Source organism: Pteropus medius, unplaced genomic scaffold (genome assembly GCF_902729225.1).
Source record: "Pteropus medius unplaced genomic scaffold, Ma_sr-lr_union100, whole genome shotgun sequence".
Lineage (NCBI taxonomy): Eukaryota > Metazoa > Chordata > Mammalia > Chiroptera > Pteropodidae > Pteropus > Pteropus medius.
This window is the reverse complement of record NW_024351729.1, coordinates 9,377,172-9,395,139: the sequence shown is the minus strand read 5'-3', so window position 1 is coordinate 9,395,139 and position 17,968 is coordinate 9,377,172. Positions and strand designations below refer to the sequence as shown.

The 17,968-nt window shown below is 39.6% G+C and overlaps 1 protein-coding gene and 1 pseudogene across 1 annotated transcript in view; one reads left to right on the top strand and one right to left on the bottom strand.

The window, feature by feature from the left end:
• AOX1 (aldehyde oxidase 1) overlaps positions 1-17,968 on the bottom strand; it is a 71,907-nt gene that overhangs the window by 2,880 nt on the left and 51,059 nt on the right. Inside the window, 11 exon segments of the mRNA XM_039844912.1 lie at positions 489-554; positions 2,228-2,342; positions 3,523-3,575; positions 5,014-5,089; positions 5,787-5,914; positions 7,945-8,040; positions 11,670-11,782; positions 11,785-11,893; positions 13,666-13,857; positions 14,682-14,774; positions 17,671-17,773. Coding sequence (XP_039700846.1) covers positions 489-554; positions 2,228-2,342; positions 3,523-3,575; positions 5,014-5,089; positions 5,787-5,914; positions 7,945-8,040; positions 11,670-11,782; positions 11,785-11,893; positions 13,666-13,857; positions 14,682-14,774; positions 17,671-17,773 — 1,144 coding nt within the window.
• LOC120587819 (uncharacterized) lies at positions 7,381-7,499 on the top strand (annotated as a pseudogene).

The window sequence follows — 17,968 nt, the reverse complement described above, 5'->3', positions numbered from 1 at the left end:
TTTTACAATCTTGTCAATTATTTCAAATTTAAATAAAAGCCATCTGGGCAAAATAGGCTACCTATTAATCACTACTGCAGCAGTTACTTGACATCTGTTATCTCAGCCCAATTTCAAGTTCCTTGAAGCTGAAGCCCATCATATGTCCAGGTCTCTACTTCTACTTCTATCCCAGACATGTGGGACTCATTCTGTCACCTCTAAGCTTAGTTCTGCCTCATTCAAGCTCCCCAGTCACAGACTGTATATTTCTTCAAAACTACCTAAAACATCTTTGTTTCCTTCCCTCATTCATTCATTCATTCATTCATTTTCCTTCACTCTTTTAAACAATAAGGGATTTGAGTTCTGTGGCTGACCTGAATAGATAGGCTAAAAGCTAGAAAAATAAGATGATGAATAAAACTGGATGCCATGTTTTCCCTGTAGATCTCCAAAGCAGTTTTGGCTTTTATAAGTAGGAAGAGAGGCAAATCAATTACACATACCTGGCCTATGTCAAGGGCTGGATTTATACTGCAGCTAACATCCATGACAATATCTGTTCTGATGTTCTAGTAATAAAAAAAAAAAAGGTAAAAATGTTTACTGTGATGAATACAATTTAGGGAGAGAAAGCTGAGAAACAGTTCCTGCCTGGACAGCATTGGTACAGAACCTTTCTTTGGGCCATATTATATTTCAAGAGAAAGAAGCAATATTTTATTATGTTGCAAAGTTTATCATGTATAAATTTCAGAATTATACAAATACTCTTAACCAGCTTAAGCACTGATCACATTTTATTAGAAACAATAGGAGAGAAAAAATATTTACTTGAAAGATATTTACTTGACTTTGGTTCCAGCCGAGTGAGGTAACATCCTGAGTTTAATCTACTGCAAAAGGCATAAGATATGACACAGAGAAAAGAAAATGTCTATGGTCCTCATGATCCTTGTTGCAAAACTTTGTGGCTACCATACGACCCAACATCCAGAGTCCAACTGGCTGTGCGATGTTTATTGAAGCACAGAATTTAGGTTGCATCGACGTGTCTTTTCATTGTTATCTGCTGTTCTAGATTTTTCATTTTTAGAGTAGAAATTGTACCATTACAACTTGGTGACCAAAAGTTCTCTGATAACCTGCAAATAAGGAGGAGTACAGCAGGCTCAGCCAGGCTGGCGGTAACGCCTTTGCTCTCCAACAGGTCTGTGCCTTCTTTTATGTGACATAATGGTCTCCTAATGGTCATGACAAACAGATTCTATTTATAATTATTAATGGAACAAAGGCAACCCAAGAGTGTCCTCATTTGATGAAGAACTTTCATTAACATTTTTCTTGTGAAAATTAGATAGTGATCTAGAATGTTCTGCTATAATAAAACCTCAGGCACTCTCTTATTTAAAGACACAATGAAATGTAAAGTTCTCTTTGATACCAGTTAGCAAGGCAGGGCTGCCACGGGACAACTGGCCTCAGCTGGAAGTGTGGGAGGTGCTCTCAGTTCTGTAGTGTTAGTGAAGGTTTTGCTTTCAAAGCTATGGGTTTACTGCTGTATCTCATTGTTTTTTGATAGGTTTGGAGAGAGCGCTGGTAGGTTGTGTGCCAGCCTCCAAGGTGGCCCTCAAGGATCCCCGCCTCCTGGACCATGAGGGTAAAGCCTTATGTAGTCCCGTCCTACACTTTATCCTCCAGGGGTTATGAATCAAACATGAACTGGGAGACAGGCGAAGGCCACCCTTTGTGTTGGTTTACATGACCAATAGGATATGGCAGAAGTGATAGTATGTCACCTCGATATTAGGTTATAAAAGACGGTAGCTTCGGTCTTTTTAGTAGGTTGTGGATGTTAATGAAATCCTTCAAGAATGTCATATGATGACATTTCACATAAGTGGCTAGGATTGCCAGTTGAATCAGTAGTCTACATGGAAGCCCTCTTTAGGTTGTGCTTCTTCTTTGAAGCGTTTGTTTGTTTGTTTGTTTGTTTGTTTGTTTGTTTTTTCCTGATTCCATTTAAAAAGGCCAGGGAAATAAAGAAGAGAGGCCACTGGTTGTTTTGCATGGAAGCAGCCATAGCACCACGGCAATTGCTCAGCTTCTATTTTCTTCTGGCAATATAAAGAAATTATCCTGAGGCCAAATATATGGCGCTTCCATGGTGCTCAGTTAGATAGAAAATGTGGAATTTAAGTGTATCTGAGAGTGCAACTTAAAGACCCTCCCAGTTGGTACTGACCTTATGAGCACTTGTCAGGCAGTCTTATTCAACCTCAAAACAGACGGCTCCATAAACAAAGTATTCAAAAGGGTGGCCTTCGCCTGTCTCCCAGTTCATGTTTGATTCATAACCCCTGGAGGAAACAGAATTCTTGAGGAGTGTTGTTATGTGATCATCTCCTAATTGCAGAACGTGATGATTAAACAGAACTGTTAGGAGCTGTGCTCGATTTGTAGGCACCGCAAACCAGAGAGGTATACTTGTACAATGATGTGCCAGTGCATGATAATTCAATAAATGTGTTGAATAAATATTTACCTCTTTCTTATTTACTTGCGTTGACAAAAACATCCAATCACTCCCCACCAATGACTCCTTATGCTTAGAAATTAACTGCTGACTGTATGATTATCTGTCCTAATGCTTTGAGCTAATAAAGGCTCATGCAATCCTATTGTCATCAGATCTGGGGAATTCCACCTGCATTTTACACCACACACTACTTAAAAGCTTCACACCAGCACATTTGTCTTTTGGGGTCTAGGATTCAGCCTCCCGTGTGAGGGATCAGGCCCCTGGGCTCTCAGGCTTTATGGCTACTCTGGTCTCCCACCATCAGGCTCCATGGCCTTCTCTGTTCCTGGCAATTCTTTAAGGACACCATATGAATGTCATGGTAAAAGAGAGGCATAAGCCAGCAGCTTGCCAGCATTTTTTACCCTTTTCTCTTCTGCTCCCCTCAGCCCAAGGTGGCCATTGAAAATGCTTCCAGTGCGTCCTCCTCATAGCCAGTCAATGCCGTGGGGGTGCCCATGACAACGAGCAAAATGCCCAAATCAGGCAATTCTCTCTGTATCACCCTGCTCTCTGATGGCCTTCACTTCCATTAAAACAATTAGATAAATTGTTTTCCAAAGTATGTGAGTTGCAGTTGTCCCACATCTTGACAATTATTGTCAAGTTATTGTCAGATCTCTTGTTGTTGCCAGTCTACATAGTGTAGTGTTTATCTCATTAAGGGGTTAATTTGCATTTCCTTGCCTTCATTTCTTAACTTAAGTAATAGACTGAGTTTTCAACTAAAGGTCAACTACTACTATGGGTTCCTGTTAGTGCTTTGTACTAACCCCCAGAGAAACCTCTGGAACTACCCTGTCTGGACAGCTGTATTAGGGAGGAGCTAAATATTCTTTATAATAGTGGATTAATACAAAGTGCAAAATTAAGTTTTGTCAAAATTGCAAACAGAAATAAAACTCTCCTCAAGGTACCACTGCTATTTTCCATAGCATGCAATTGAAAGCATTATTTACCTGAAGTATCCAGTAGCCAAGAGACTAATACTTTTGTCAAAAGCAGCCTGTACCTGTGAAAGGAGAATATCACGTGATACAATAAGAATGTTTAAAATAAGAACTACTTGTAATTTAAATTTAAATTTTACTATGTGTTAAATAAAGTTATCAGTAGTACGAATTAGGAAGGACCAAGATTGATTTATTCCTCTCGGCATTCTCCATCTCCACAGGCAATCGTGGTTTACCGCATTTGTTCAAATGCATAGCACCATAATAAGTGATGCCATGATATGTTACACTTATAGTATGGACTACAGAGGGCAATGCATATTCTGCTTATGAAGACTTTTATTCAGTCATCTGGAAAGACTTATCCTATTAACATGAGACGTTTCAGTAAACAGTGGGTGGTTGGATGTTTAAATTTCATATCATGTATCTATAATAGTCTTAGGAGAGGGGTATAATTTTGCTAAATTGTACCATTTACACCAAAAGTTCTCCTGACTCTGCAGTGCACACGGTTGACTCATAAATGGAAAAATGGAGGTTAGGTCCAAGTTCTCAAGTCTGAGAAAGAAAAAGGTGAGAAGTGCAACCATTACATAAGAAAGTGGGCTAAATAGCAGCATTTCAAGATGGTGGATGACTGACTTGCACTGCATCCCGGCCCAGCTTTCTCCAAGGAGACTCTCTCAGCCTTCCTGAGCCCAGGCAGCACAGGACAGAGGGCAGAAAAAAATATGCCCAGAAAGGATTGAGGGCTCCCATAAATATGAATTATAGAATAAGTCCTAACTCTATGGGAAAGCAGGGACCATTCCTAAGTGGACTTCTCAAATGTTATCTACAGATCAACGCTTTTAAAGTGACATTCTAGAACAGTCAGCACAACACATATTCCCAGCCTTTATCAATACCATTCATACCATCTGATACTTTAGAATCTATTACCCTGAAAAATTTGCTAGTTGACTTTAGAACGTGTCTTCTCTTCCAACTAGATCATAAGTAGATCAAAAGAAGTATTTCAATATTTCCATTGCATCAAGTGTCTACTATTAGTTGAATATATACCCAATGGCTTGTTTCCCTATTTCTAAATGAATGTTTATATGATTTTTACTTTCATAAAAAGATTCTAGTGTTTTCTTCCCACTTTAGAAACAGTGGAACCCAAGAGGGAGAATAAACAGATTTACAGCTATTATCTAGAAAATATCTAGGTCCCAAAGGAAGAAACATTAATTGATTCTTGTTTAAAAGAATTCTGGACAGAAGACTATTTTTTTTCTCTAACAGAGAATTTTCCTAGATCTGAGAGTTCCTCCACCATACTATAAGATTTCCACATGCCACAGCCTAACGGCCTTTATTTATCACTATGTGACTGTAGTACCTGTTGAAGTGCCCTTTCTACTGATATTTAATTCACACATGTATCTCACGCTGCTCTTCCTTTTTTTTTTTTCTGAACATAAAACACAAAGTAACGGTGATTCTCATCCAATCCTTCAAGGTGCCTCGAGGATTCTTGCTGATGATGGGTTCAAGGCGCTTTAGGAGAGTTTGACAAGCATCCCAGGGATTATTTTTTAAATTAAAATTATAATCATAATTTCACATGAACAGCAATTTCAAAATCACATGATATGTGCCATTACATAGGCTTATTTAAGAGGCCCAAGGAATATAAACAAGGAAGAGACCGATCCTACAAGAAGTGATGTGACAAGTTTCATGGGGATGGAGCTGAAATGTGACCACCCGGGATGGGCACCTTGTAAGACTGCTAAGAGGTCAGGACTTAACAGAAAAACTGATGGCACACCACTGGCCACTGTTTATAAACACAGCATTTATTTTGTGGGAAAGGTTGCTCTGGCAGCATGAAGCCAGAGTGAAAAGCAATGGAACTGGGGCGGAGAGACAGCCTTGCAAGGGTGCTGGCAGGAGGCGAGAGTCTGAGTCACAGCAACCATATTATTGCAACTTGGAAGTGAAATGACACAGAGACATACCTGAGTAGAACTGAAATGACCAGTTGACCAGTGAGATGTCAGGATGAGGGAGAAAAAGCGGTGGTGGCTATTTCAGCTCAGGAAGGTAGCTGAGTGCCTTATCACTGGCCGAATCTGAGACGGGAAAGGGCAGTTTTCACTGAGAGGGTGTGGGGAGGAGATAAGGTCTGGATTAATTCTCACCATCTTCTGAGAGCCACCCACATATTTGGTCCTGACAGGGTTAGTGATTTGGATGCCACTGCAGTGATTACTACCTTTACTGCCAATCCATTGAGATCTGCTACCATAGAACCTCCAGAAAAGTTTGTATTAGGAACGGTTTCTGTGCTTGTTCCATGTAGATGGACATTGGCCAGTGGCATCCTTAATTCATGACTGGCCACCTAGATTTTAGAAGAGAGGTTTTTTTTTTTTTTTATCCAAATGCTTTGGTTAGTCAGACTCATGCAAATGCCTACGTGACGGCATGTGTGCGAAGCCCTCATATACACAATGAGAAGTAGTGGGCAGAACCACGAATTCCTCCAGTCACAAAAAGTTCCTCTTTCTAAAAACCCAGTAGCTAGTCTGGACCCCAAGTCTGGGCACACTTTCTTTTTCTTTGACTTTCTTGTATGCAATAGCTTTGTGGGGAGGAAGCAAGGCCCCATGCCACAGGAGGAGGAAATTCTTCATGTCTTTCTTTATCATCATGAAATCAACACCTTTGAGGCCTCGCCTATCCCACACTCTGCAAAATTCTAACAAAGTTGGCCTTATTAGAGAGGAAATGCATTATCCACATTTCTGGAGATGCTCTAGGAAGAGTGCTTCTTGTGAGAAAAGACAATGGTACCAACATGAGATCACAGGAGATGGTGCTGATGCCACTGGCCAGCATAAGGACTTAGCCGGCTGCTTTTTTCTTTCTTTATTTTTAGTGCAAGGGAGAAAATCATATTACTAACTTCGACTGTTTCAAAATTCTCCTCTTTCCTTCAGATAGTATAGCTTAATAGAGTTTGCTCATAACTGTAACAAGGACATAGGCCTGTTCTTCCGTATTATTGACTTTTAGAAGAGTGTCTACACAAAATGCATAGGCTTAGAACATAAAGGTCTCTGGTGGCCCAATAAGGAAAACGCTGAAGTCCCACCTCCAAAATGGAGAAATATGACCAGACGATTTTCAATAATGTGAAAAAACATATATTCAAGATCTCTCTAATCAGAAAAATGCAAGTTAAAGCAATAAAGAAGTACTATCATTCACCTATCAATTTATCTAAATTTTAAAACTATCCATAACATACAATGTTGGTTAGTAGTGTAATGATATGGGTACTTTCTGAAAAACAATTCAATAATATGTGCCAAATGATTTAAGATATAGTCTGGACCAGTAATTTCATTTCTGGGAACCTATTTTAAGAAAATATCCACTGATTTAATCACAGGTTTATGTAAAAATATTCATTAAAGTGTTCAACAATTGGGGAAGGTTAAATAAATTATATATACATCCACATACAGCCATTACAAATCATGATTGCAAAGAATTCTTAATGACAGAAGTGGTCACTCTACTTAAGAATAGGTAAAAAAAAAAAAACGGAATACAAAACTATATAAACAGCATGTTGGCGATTTTTTGGGAAAAAAAAAAGAGTCAAGATAGAAAGAACCCAAAATAGTGATTATTATTAAGTGATGGAATTGTGTAAGGTCTTTTTTTTTTATTTACCTCTTACAAACGTTTTATAATCTGTGTCATTACTAGTGTAATTAGCAAAATAAAAATAGTAGCTAAAAATTAAAGTAAATGACCCAAAAGAAAACTGGTAAAGTTCAGTTAGAAAATCAAATGTAAGTCTACAGCCATGCTACTCTGAACAAGCCTGATCCCATCTGATCTTGGAAGCTAAGCAGGGTTGGGCCTGGTTAGTACTTGGATGAGAGACCACCTAGGAAGACCAGTTGCTGTCTTCCTTTAAAAAAAATAAATAAAAAAATCAAATGTAATTTATATTATTGATTATTCAGAGTTCTTACTGTGAAAACAAACAAACAAACGAACAAAAAAAACAAGAAACAATACAATACATCAGAATTTACACATCTTTTTGTTGACCAGGAAAGGTTCAAAAAAGACAACTCACTTGGTAATAAAACCAAAGGAAAGGAGAAAATAAACACACTATCTCATTTAGCAATACCACGACCCAAGACTCATCTGCCACATTCTTTTCAGAAGGTCAGTTGCAAATGGGCTTGTTTACTCAGTTTCTGCTGATAGCTTAACAGTTGAAGCAGTCAAGGCTAAAGTCTCCTGTTCTTTTTATTTTGGAATAGAGAATATACATGTACAGTTTCTCTCTCATACACATATCTATAAACACACAACCAACTTCATCCAATTATTTGCATTCTTAACCTGAATCATTTTAATATGGACCCCTTGCTCCATTTCAATTCCACCATGAGTCACCAGCACAGACTCATCTATATAAATATGAACCAGGGCAGCAGCCTAAGCAAAAAAAAGATGAAACTAGTTTCCATGTTCTTTTCGACTGATATCATCACGTCTTGTCAATTAAAACATTTTCCCTGGAAATGATTCCCTCCTTTTCATCTCCTGCCAAAAAATATACAGATACTTTTCCTGTTGCCCTGAGAGGACTGAGCAGAGCCAGACCAATGCTGGGGCATCCCATGATCACCCACAAGAGGCCAGGTTGTTGCTGGAAAGCTTTGAGTCTGGGGCAGGACTATGTTCCTTAAGCTACTATTTCCTCATTAGGACATTTGAGTGCACTGCTGCCTTCAAGGATACCCAGACATGGATGGAGCAACGATTTAGGTTTGGGTTTTTTTGGCGGGGAGGCATTAGATTTAACATGCAAAGTTTAGTATAGATAGTTTGGGGGATAAAGAAGAATCGTTGACGTGAATGCATATTCCCATAGTTATAGGTGTGTTACAGAGAATCAAAAATGAAAATCCAAGTTAGATGAAACAGGTAGACATTAATGTTTTTTGCTGCAGAATGAGCTAAGCCCATTCTAAATCATCTTGGCACAGACTTACAGAGCTTTAGTTGAAAGAGAACTTGGAAGTAATCTAACTAGATAGCTCCCCACAGAGATCCAGAAGGAACCAAACTGCTAACAGAATTAAAGGCTGCTGTAATCAGAAACATCCAAACTCTAAGCTAAACTAATGTTTTGCAATTAATAAGAATATGTCACATTGCAAGTCTGCTTATGCTAAATTAGGGGGTATGGAGATATCTCAGGAAACTGGAAAACAAGGATGGCTTCTTCACTTTGAGTCTCCAGTGTAAGAGCAATATTAACAGCATATGGTCTTAAGAAAATGCTTCTAATGCTGTGGTTCAGGAAGGCCTGCAAGGAACACCTTTGTAACTGCTCGATTGGAAAGTGCCAACCCCATTGATGCAGGCTGGGCCAGCCAGGGGTCACTTAAAGCTCTGAGGTTTCTTAATATCTAAGTTTCGATGCAGAGTGGCATGATTATATAGGATTTGTAAAGGCAGGATCTTCAGAAATTCTGGTAACAAGCTAATTTCCGTTTTGTAAAGCTAAAATTTTAATAAGCTTTTATTGTTCACTGAGATTGCTTATAAACAACCTTGGTCATAAGTGAAAGTCAATGGATTCACATGTCAATCATCAGCTAAACCTAAGGAAAGGACTGCATTCCTAGATGGATTCTCTGCCCACCAAAAGGACCTTCATAGCCACCTTTGGCCACACTTGGTGTCCAAAGGTTTATTTCAGCGAACGACAAGCAGAAGCCTTTATCATTCCAGATGAGAGACTTTTGACAGTGAAAATGGGCTCTGTTTAGCTGGTCAGCAGGTGTAAACTAGGGATGTAATGGGAAAACAGGGACACAGGGGTACCCTTGCTCCGGGGACAAAGGCACATACATACACAACCCAAGAGAGAATTTTAGAACCTTGAGAAAAGCATCCTATCCGTAATAATCAGTCAAAGGGCCTTATGAAGATGTAGCAGTGTGTTTTACTGTCTGTTGACGCATCACTCCCAGAAACACTGTCTTGTGCACCTGGCCAACTATTCTCAAGACAATAAAGATGCGGAGTGGCATCCTCCACAGACAGCCCAGAGCTGGCTGCCCTGGAGTTGCACATCAGATGCCAGCTGATGCCAGCTGCAGTGGCTGCTCCTGGGCTCCATTCTTTGGCACCTCATTGTACTCTGCTAGGATGCGAGCCCTTGAAAGTAAGAATCATGTCCTAAAGCATTTCTTGGAATGCAATGTAGTGTCTCACACATAGTAAGTGTTCAATAAAAGTTTGATAAATGAATTTGCAACCGCATAGCCATTCAATCTGTTTCTTAAGCCTTTAGACTCTGTATTTGGTCTCTTTGGCCCAGCAGGCATTTCAGAAGTTTCTTGTGGGTGAAATTCATAGCCCTCACATATGATTGAGTGACGGTTACAGTAGATTGTGCATTTCTCACACCACGTGACCCTGCCAGCAGCAGCACTCTGCCTGCATGTCCAGGACAGCATTTCTGTCAGAGACTGCTGAGTAATTTGTTCCATGTGCTGCTGCAATCTCCTCAGGCCATTTAAAATGTCAAATTTGGCTCAGTTAAGTGGCACCACAGGATGATTCATTGTTAGCGCCACAAAAGATAATCTCACAAAGCTTTCTCTATGAAATTGGCACAACTGGAACAGTAGAACAGATGATTCTCCAATAATAAACTCGGGACTTAGTCTGTGAAATCTGAACCTTCTGGCAATCACCACTGGTACTGGTGAGAAGTCTGCTTTGGTCCCATAGATTCCCAAGGTGTCTCTGCCATTCAAATGCTTGAGCTCCTACTCTGTGTCAAGTTCCATGCTAAGACACCGGGAATAGACAAGCTAATTAGATACTGTGTGCCCTTTGGGATTCACAATTTAGGAATTAAATATAATGTAGGTGAAATGTGTTTGACCCCTCAGCTGTTGGGAGCACAGGGGCTACTGCTGCTCAGGAAGACAGCATGGAATGACTTTAGAACTATCTGTGTCCAGATAGTTCTAAAGTCAAATTCTCGTTCTGTTCCTCACTAGCTGGATGTCTTAGGCAAGAGAGTGAACCTCTATCTGCTTCAGTTTTCCCTTCTATAAAATAGAATTGCACCTGCCCAACAGATAAGGGTTTCAGTCAAGTGGGAACTTGACTGAGGATGGCTACGGGAATGAGGGAAGGACCTTTCTATCCACTTTTCCTGGCATCCTCTGCTCCCTTGCACCCAGCTTACACACTAATGCCCCTCACAGCTCTACACCCATTTATCCCTGTTTTGTCATTACTCAACACACCTGCCACATCTTTGTCATGGCTCAGCCAAAAGTGTGAATTCTGCAAAGGAGAGTGACAACTGTCTTGAGTGCTCTGCCATCTTATCCACATATATGTATATATACATATATGTATATGTAAGGACACAGATAATAGTGGCCCCAAATCACTGCCATACAATGAGCTAGAAGAGAGAAGTCCTTCACCAGCTATTCAGGGTAAGTTTCATTCAAGAATGAAGAGGAGGAAACAGCAAGTGGGATTTAGCAACCAATAAGAAAATTATTTAATCAGTTAAATGACAAGAACAGATTTTCAGTTTCCCCTTCACTTTTAATGGCTGTGAAATGAACAAGCTCCTAAAATTGTGTTTTAAAAACTTATTTAAATTTACTTTTCTGGGTTTAGTTTACCCCAACCCACCAGGAAGGGGAGGAGCATCAAATGCCTTTCAACTTCCCATTTCTATGACACAGAATCAAACGGTAGCTAGAAGAAGAGTCTTGGTGGCCATCAGTCTCACCCTCTTACTTTATACTTGAACATTTTGGGGTCCAGAGTGAGTTGATGCATCTGCTTAATGCCAGGGCCAGGTATAGATACTGGGTCTCCCAATTTCGTAACAAGAATGCATGCTACCACCCCTGAAAATGTGGGCAAAGATGCTCTTGTCCTCTCTGGAGAAAACCTAGTTCGATTAAGCACAATTTTGGTGAAGTTTAACAATCAGGTATTACGATCGTATGGCTAATTCACCTTAACAGAAAATTTCCTCAACACATTTTGATTTGTCTTTTTGGAGAACTGACCTGACCAGCAGCACGTGAGCCAAAGCCAACTGGATACTTCAGGGAGACCATGGCCAACCCCTTCTTCCAGTAATTCTCTGATTTGAATCTTTCCACAGCTGCTTTCCTCAGGAGTAGGAAGACATGGCCATACATTCTTTCCAACACTGGATCAGGTTCTTGGCATGAATTTCTTGTTTGTACGGTGTTTGATCAAATTCCTTATACATGTTTATTGTTTGGACCTATAAAAGGAAAGGAGATAAAAAAGGTTGGGGTGAGTTCTGCAGACATAGTCTCTTCCATCCCTTGTCTTCTTAGTCAGAATTTGCTCATCCAATAAGGCACAGACCAAGTTCAACTTATGCCTTGTTGAAGCCAATGCATGACATTCTCTTCTTCAACTTGGAGCCTCTATCAAATATTAGCACTTACACGCTTTCCATGCTGCTCTCGTGTTAAGTTCAAAGGAAGGAATCCTTTCCTCATGTTTCTAATACAACTCAACACAGTCTAGGTACATGGTAGACTCTTAATTCTAGATGACTTTGTGAATAGCTATTGCAAGGTAATCCAGAATTTAATTTCCAGGTTATATGATCTACATGATTTAGATTATTCAGATGCTGTGGCAGGACAAGAGTACTTACTTCCAAATGTGAAAACATGAAAGTTTGTTTGAATTTAGCCCATAACTAAGATGAAGAACAAATGAAAAGATTCCATCCCAGAATGTCTGAAGCACTGAGTAGAATTATTCCTGGATTCCCAGAATTGGCAACCAAGGCCCCCAGCTGAGAACAAAAGATCAAATACCACACATTCTCAGTTGAGAAAACTCAGCAGTTGAGGCTAGCCATCTCTTCAAGCTGACAGGGGTGATTACAGACATATACTCACCCCATTACCCTAAAAAAAAAACCCATAGATCACTATAAAAGGATGACTGAAAATGAGTAAGCTGTTAAAAACACTGCCATTTTGGGGAAGGCAGTGTTTTTAAGCATGGCTATTCTCTCCTCCAACTTCCCCGGGGATGAAGGGAGGTCATTATCTGACTTTCCTCCCTAGCGTTACCAAATGTGACAAAGGCTTTGGTGAGATGGACAAGAAGGAAGGACAATGACCACCCCCGCCCCCCACAAGTTCAAGTGACAAAGAAGATGGCTGCTGCCTATGGCCACAGATTCTTATGTTGAGGAGAAAGAAGGTAGATAAATTGGAGACTGGGGCTTTCCATAAACTGCTGCAGCACAGGGCAAAGAGGCACGGGGATAAGGAGAAGGCTGCATGAGGTGCCAGCTGAGAGTCAGTTGGAGATTTAAGCGCCCCTCCCAGGGGATTGATGATTTCTGAGAGAACTGACAGAAATGGAGCCCACAGACAACATACTTGAAAAGTGGCTACATCTAGCCAAGAGCTGACAGAGACCTTGCTAGGAAAAGTCACATGGGGAGATGCTGTTTGATTTTTCTGGTCCTACTCTTCCTGCACCAACACTACAGCAGAAGGCACAGGGGAGGAAGAAGGGTGGGAGAGCACACTGAGTCCCCCAACCCTAACTCCAGGATCCTGGATAGAAGAGGCACAAGGAAGGAAACAGAGCTTGTTAATGATGAAGCTGGGACTTAGACTTAAAGAACTAAAAGGATACCATTTTGGTGACCGAAGTGACTACCGCCTGAAATATTAAGGAAGCGGGGGCAAGAGGGGTGCGTCCAAACCCATCAGCAGCAGTTATAGCCCCAACCAATGGAGGCTTCTCACTAAACAAGTTAGACTCCAATACTCACTCTTCGACATCTTTCTGTCTCCAGGATCTTTGAGAAAAAGCCTGAGGAAGACAAGCATCACTGAACTTTGGAGTCTTGGCTCTGTATCAACTAGTTCATTGAGTTACTTTGGGTGCATCATTTAGTCCCTATTAATCTTAAATTCCTCAACATGAATGACCCCCAATGGTCCTACCATCTCTAAAATTTGATAGTTTTTGTATGTGAGACTAATTTAGTGTTACCTTCTCAGGGGGCAGCCCACATTTGGCTGCAACTTCCGTGATACAGGATTCGGTGATCGGCCCTGCTTGGGGAAGGCCAAACCCACGCAAAGCCATGTTGGACAGAAGGTTGGTTTTGCACGCTCATGCCCGGCAGCGCATGTTGGGAAACTTGTAAGCATTTTCCATTTTCAGAGGTCCCATTTCTATTACCTAGGGAAATACAGAGTTAAAGTGATGAGAACCTCATCCTTCTGTACCCGTTTAACCATCCTATGATCTCAGACCAAAACTGGGCTGGAAATGATCTCCCCTGTCTGCATCACATCAAGCATGGTAACATAGACCCAAATCTTAAATTAAATGCATTTTTACTGTAAAATAATATTTAAGGATTTGAATAATTTTTCTTTGGAAATCATTTTTTGTTTCCATATTTTAGAGCTAATGCATTTTTTTTCTAGGTTTCAAACATTTCCAAAAGCCTTAGAAGCATTCATAGGCCTTAAACATTGAATCTACAAAATGTAGTGAATATAATATCCTAGAAAACAGAAAAAAAAAAAATGGCATTTGATCTAAGATGTTGGTTCTCAAGCAGTGGAAAATTTTCTCTCTTATCCCCTGGGACATTTGGCAATGTCTAGAGACATTTTTGGTTGTTAAGACTGGAGGGTAGCTATGCTGCTGACATCTGCTGGGTATAGGCCAAGAATACTGCTAAATATCCTACAATGCACATGACATCCCCCCAAACAAAAAAATTATCTAGTCCAGAAGGTCAATAGGGCTAAGGTTGCAGTCTAATGCATCTGGGAAAAGAGCTCTAAGTATAGGAAACCTGGAGGAAGATAACACACAGATGCAGACTTAGCCAATATCCGTGGGCTCATTTGGGGGGCACCAGTAACATAGGGCTATCCCTACAATGAGGGCCTTTATGCCTTTATAATGAAATATTATTTAACTACTGAAAATTTTCTGAATTAAATCATTTTAGGTAACATTTTGCAGAATGTGAACTTGCTCCTTAAAACACTTAAAAGTAATGACTCATCCAGAGTGGCGCCTCCATTACTATAATGTTCCATATCCAGGGCCAAGATCCTGCCATCATTCATGAATCCAGCCTGGGGAAAGAGAATTGACCTTTGATACTGGTGTTGGGGGCCAAGTGGATGTAGCTATCATTTACTGAATTTGACACCAAAAGCACAAGCAACAACAACAAAAAATAGATAAGTTGGACTACATCAAAATTTAAAACTTCCATGTATCGAAGGACACAACCAACAGAGTGAAAAGATAACCCAGAGGATGTGATAAAATATTTGCAAATCGTACATCTGTAAGGGGTTAATATTTAGGATGTATAAAGAACTCCTTCAACTCAACAACAAAAAAACAAACAACCTGATTAAAAAGTAGACAAAGGACTGGAATAGACATTTCTCCAAAGAAGATATGCACATGAAAAGATGTGCAACATTACTAATCACTAAGGAAATAAATCAAAACCATAAGATACCACCTCATAACCATTAGGATGGTTACTACTAAAAAACAAAAACAAAACAAAACAAAACAAAAACCAGAAAATAATAAGTTTTGGTGAGGTTATGGAGAAATTGGAACCCTTGTGCACCATTGGTGTAAACATAAAATAGTGTAGCTGCTATGGAAAATGATATGGCAGGTCCTCAAAAAAATTAAAACTAGAACTACCATATGATCCAGTAATTCCACATCTGTGTATTTATCCAGAAGAATGGAAGACAGGGTCTCAAAAAGATATTTGTACACTTATGTTCATAGCAGCATTATTTACAATAGCCAAGGGGTAGTGGTAACTCAAAAGTCCATCAGCGGATGGATGGATAAACAAAATGTGGCATATACATGCAATGGAATATTATTCAGCTTTAAAAAGGAAAAAAAAATTCTGACACATGCTACAATATAGATGAACTTTGAGGACCTTATGTTAAGTGAAATAGGCAAATCACAAAAAGACAGATGCCATGTGATTCCATTTTCATAAGTAGTTAAATTCATAGATATAGAGTGCTGGTTTCCACAGGCTGGAAGAGGAAAGAATGGTGAGTTATTGCTTAATGGACACAGGCTTTCAATTTTACAAGCTGAAAAGAATCCCAGAGATGGATGGTGGTGATGATTATACAACAATGTGAATACTTAATGTCACTGAAATGTACACTTAAAAATGGTTAAAATAGTACATTTTGTTATGTGTATTTTGCCACACTAAAAATAATAATTAAAAGGAAATAAAAAGAGAGGGTAGAGAAAGATATAAAGCAAAACAAACAAAACCCCTCATGTTTAATTCATCATTACTGTTCAATCAATCCTTTTTTCTCCTCATAAAGTGAATCAGTTATATGTTTCTTGACCTCTCATTCTTGCTATAAGTCCTTGAATTCTGGCTCCTATCCTTATATTTCTGCCAGAACTTTCTCCCTGAAAGCCACCAATCTTCTCCAAATCTCCAAATCTTCTGGCCTGCTAGTAATGTACTCTGCACATTTTTCTCACAGGACCCAATTCAGTGAAAACTCCCAGCAGTATTCGGTGCTGCTGGAGGTCTTTTAAATACATATCTTTTAACTCTTTTAAGATGTTTTTGATATTCCTGTTTTCTGTCTGCACACTGCTTCAATACCTCTGAGTTTATTAAAGTTCATTTTAATGATTTTTGTTTAATGGAACCAAATTAATACCAAAGTAGTATGGCTAATGATTTCCAGCAGTTTGAGTTTGAGTCCTGGCTCTGCCAATTAACCCACTCTGTAATCTTAGGCAAGCTTTATAACCTCTGACTATCTGAAATGGCAATAAAAAGGTAATGCATGGGAAATCATAGGCAAGTGACCGAAACATGGCAAGTATTCTAAATATAAATTATTAGTATTACTATTGTAAATAGAATTAATGTCAGCTCCTGTCTTCACACTACCCTCCATCGGAAAACATTATTTTCTCAGAGCTTTAATCTCCACTGGCTGATGGTTTCTATAACTACAATCCAATCCTTTGAATAATACAGCCCACACGACACTGCATACTCCTTCTTCCCTCGTCTGCTGTCCTCTGCAGAAGATCCAGTTGAGGACTCAGAGTCCTAGGGCAGTACTATACAATAGAACCTTCTGTGATGTTCTATATTGGGGTGTCCAATATGACACATGTGGTTATTGAGCACTTGAAATATAACTAATGCAACTGTGAGGCTGAACTTTTAATTTTATCTAATTTAGTAAATTTAAATTTAAATATAGCTATATGTGCCAAGGGGCTTTCACATACGACAGTGCAGCCCAGAGGGATGATGGCGGAGCTCCTAGATGGAAGCTTGATCCCCTGAACGATTCTGTGGGGCAGACTCCTCTTCTCCTCTCCCCGACCTCAACCCCCACCGATTACATTTAGGCTGTGACTTGAGCAAGAATTAACACAATAAAGATTTAAGTTCCTAGGAGATTTTAGTTGTTTGTTAGAGCCATTAGCCACTCTGACAAGTAAATTTATTTCTTAAAAAGCAAAATAAGAATTATTTCCTGCTATGAAAAATTTTCTAGGAATTTATGGGATGGAGTTTTACAAAAATACCCTTGGTATACTTAAACATGAGGAAACTATTGGCAAATAATTGTAATTTCATAGAACACTATTGTTATATGAATATTCTACTTTTACCTCTTTTACATATGAGAATAGCATGGTTATCAGATCTACTTTCATGGACCTATATACTCATATAATTTCCAGTTATTCACTCTGTAGTAGCCAGTACCAGCTAGCACTTTTTCACAAACTGCCGTCTTTGAGCAAAGCAGAAAAGCTTCATTGAGCCGGCCAGTAATCAAATAATTAGCACGAGGACTAGAAAGTTAAAGAGAAGCATAATTTGTTGATCTGCTCATTGTTATTCCCCATTAGAGAGGAGCTGAAAGCTGCCCTCTGCTTTTACCCAGTGTTACATTTGCAACACAAATCATCCCCCACCCTTCTTCTACTCATTTTGTATTTTCCAAGGTAAGGGTGGCGACCTCCAGTTATTAGCATGTCTTCTCCTCATTCCAGAATGCAGCGGACTGCAGGACCATGTCTAAAACAGTAAAAGCAAGAGAGGTAAATACTTTTATCGAGTAGGTATTTTCTGGGGTTTATAAGCTTGAGTGACACCTACACACATTACAGAATGACAAAACTATTCCTTGAGGCCAGGCTGTGCTGATCACAAGCACACACAGTGGCCTCCCCTCCCTTTGGGTCAGGACACAACACCTGGCATTCACTACTT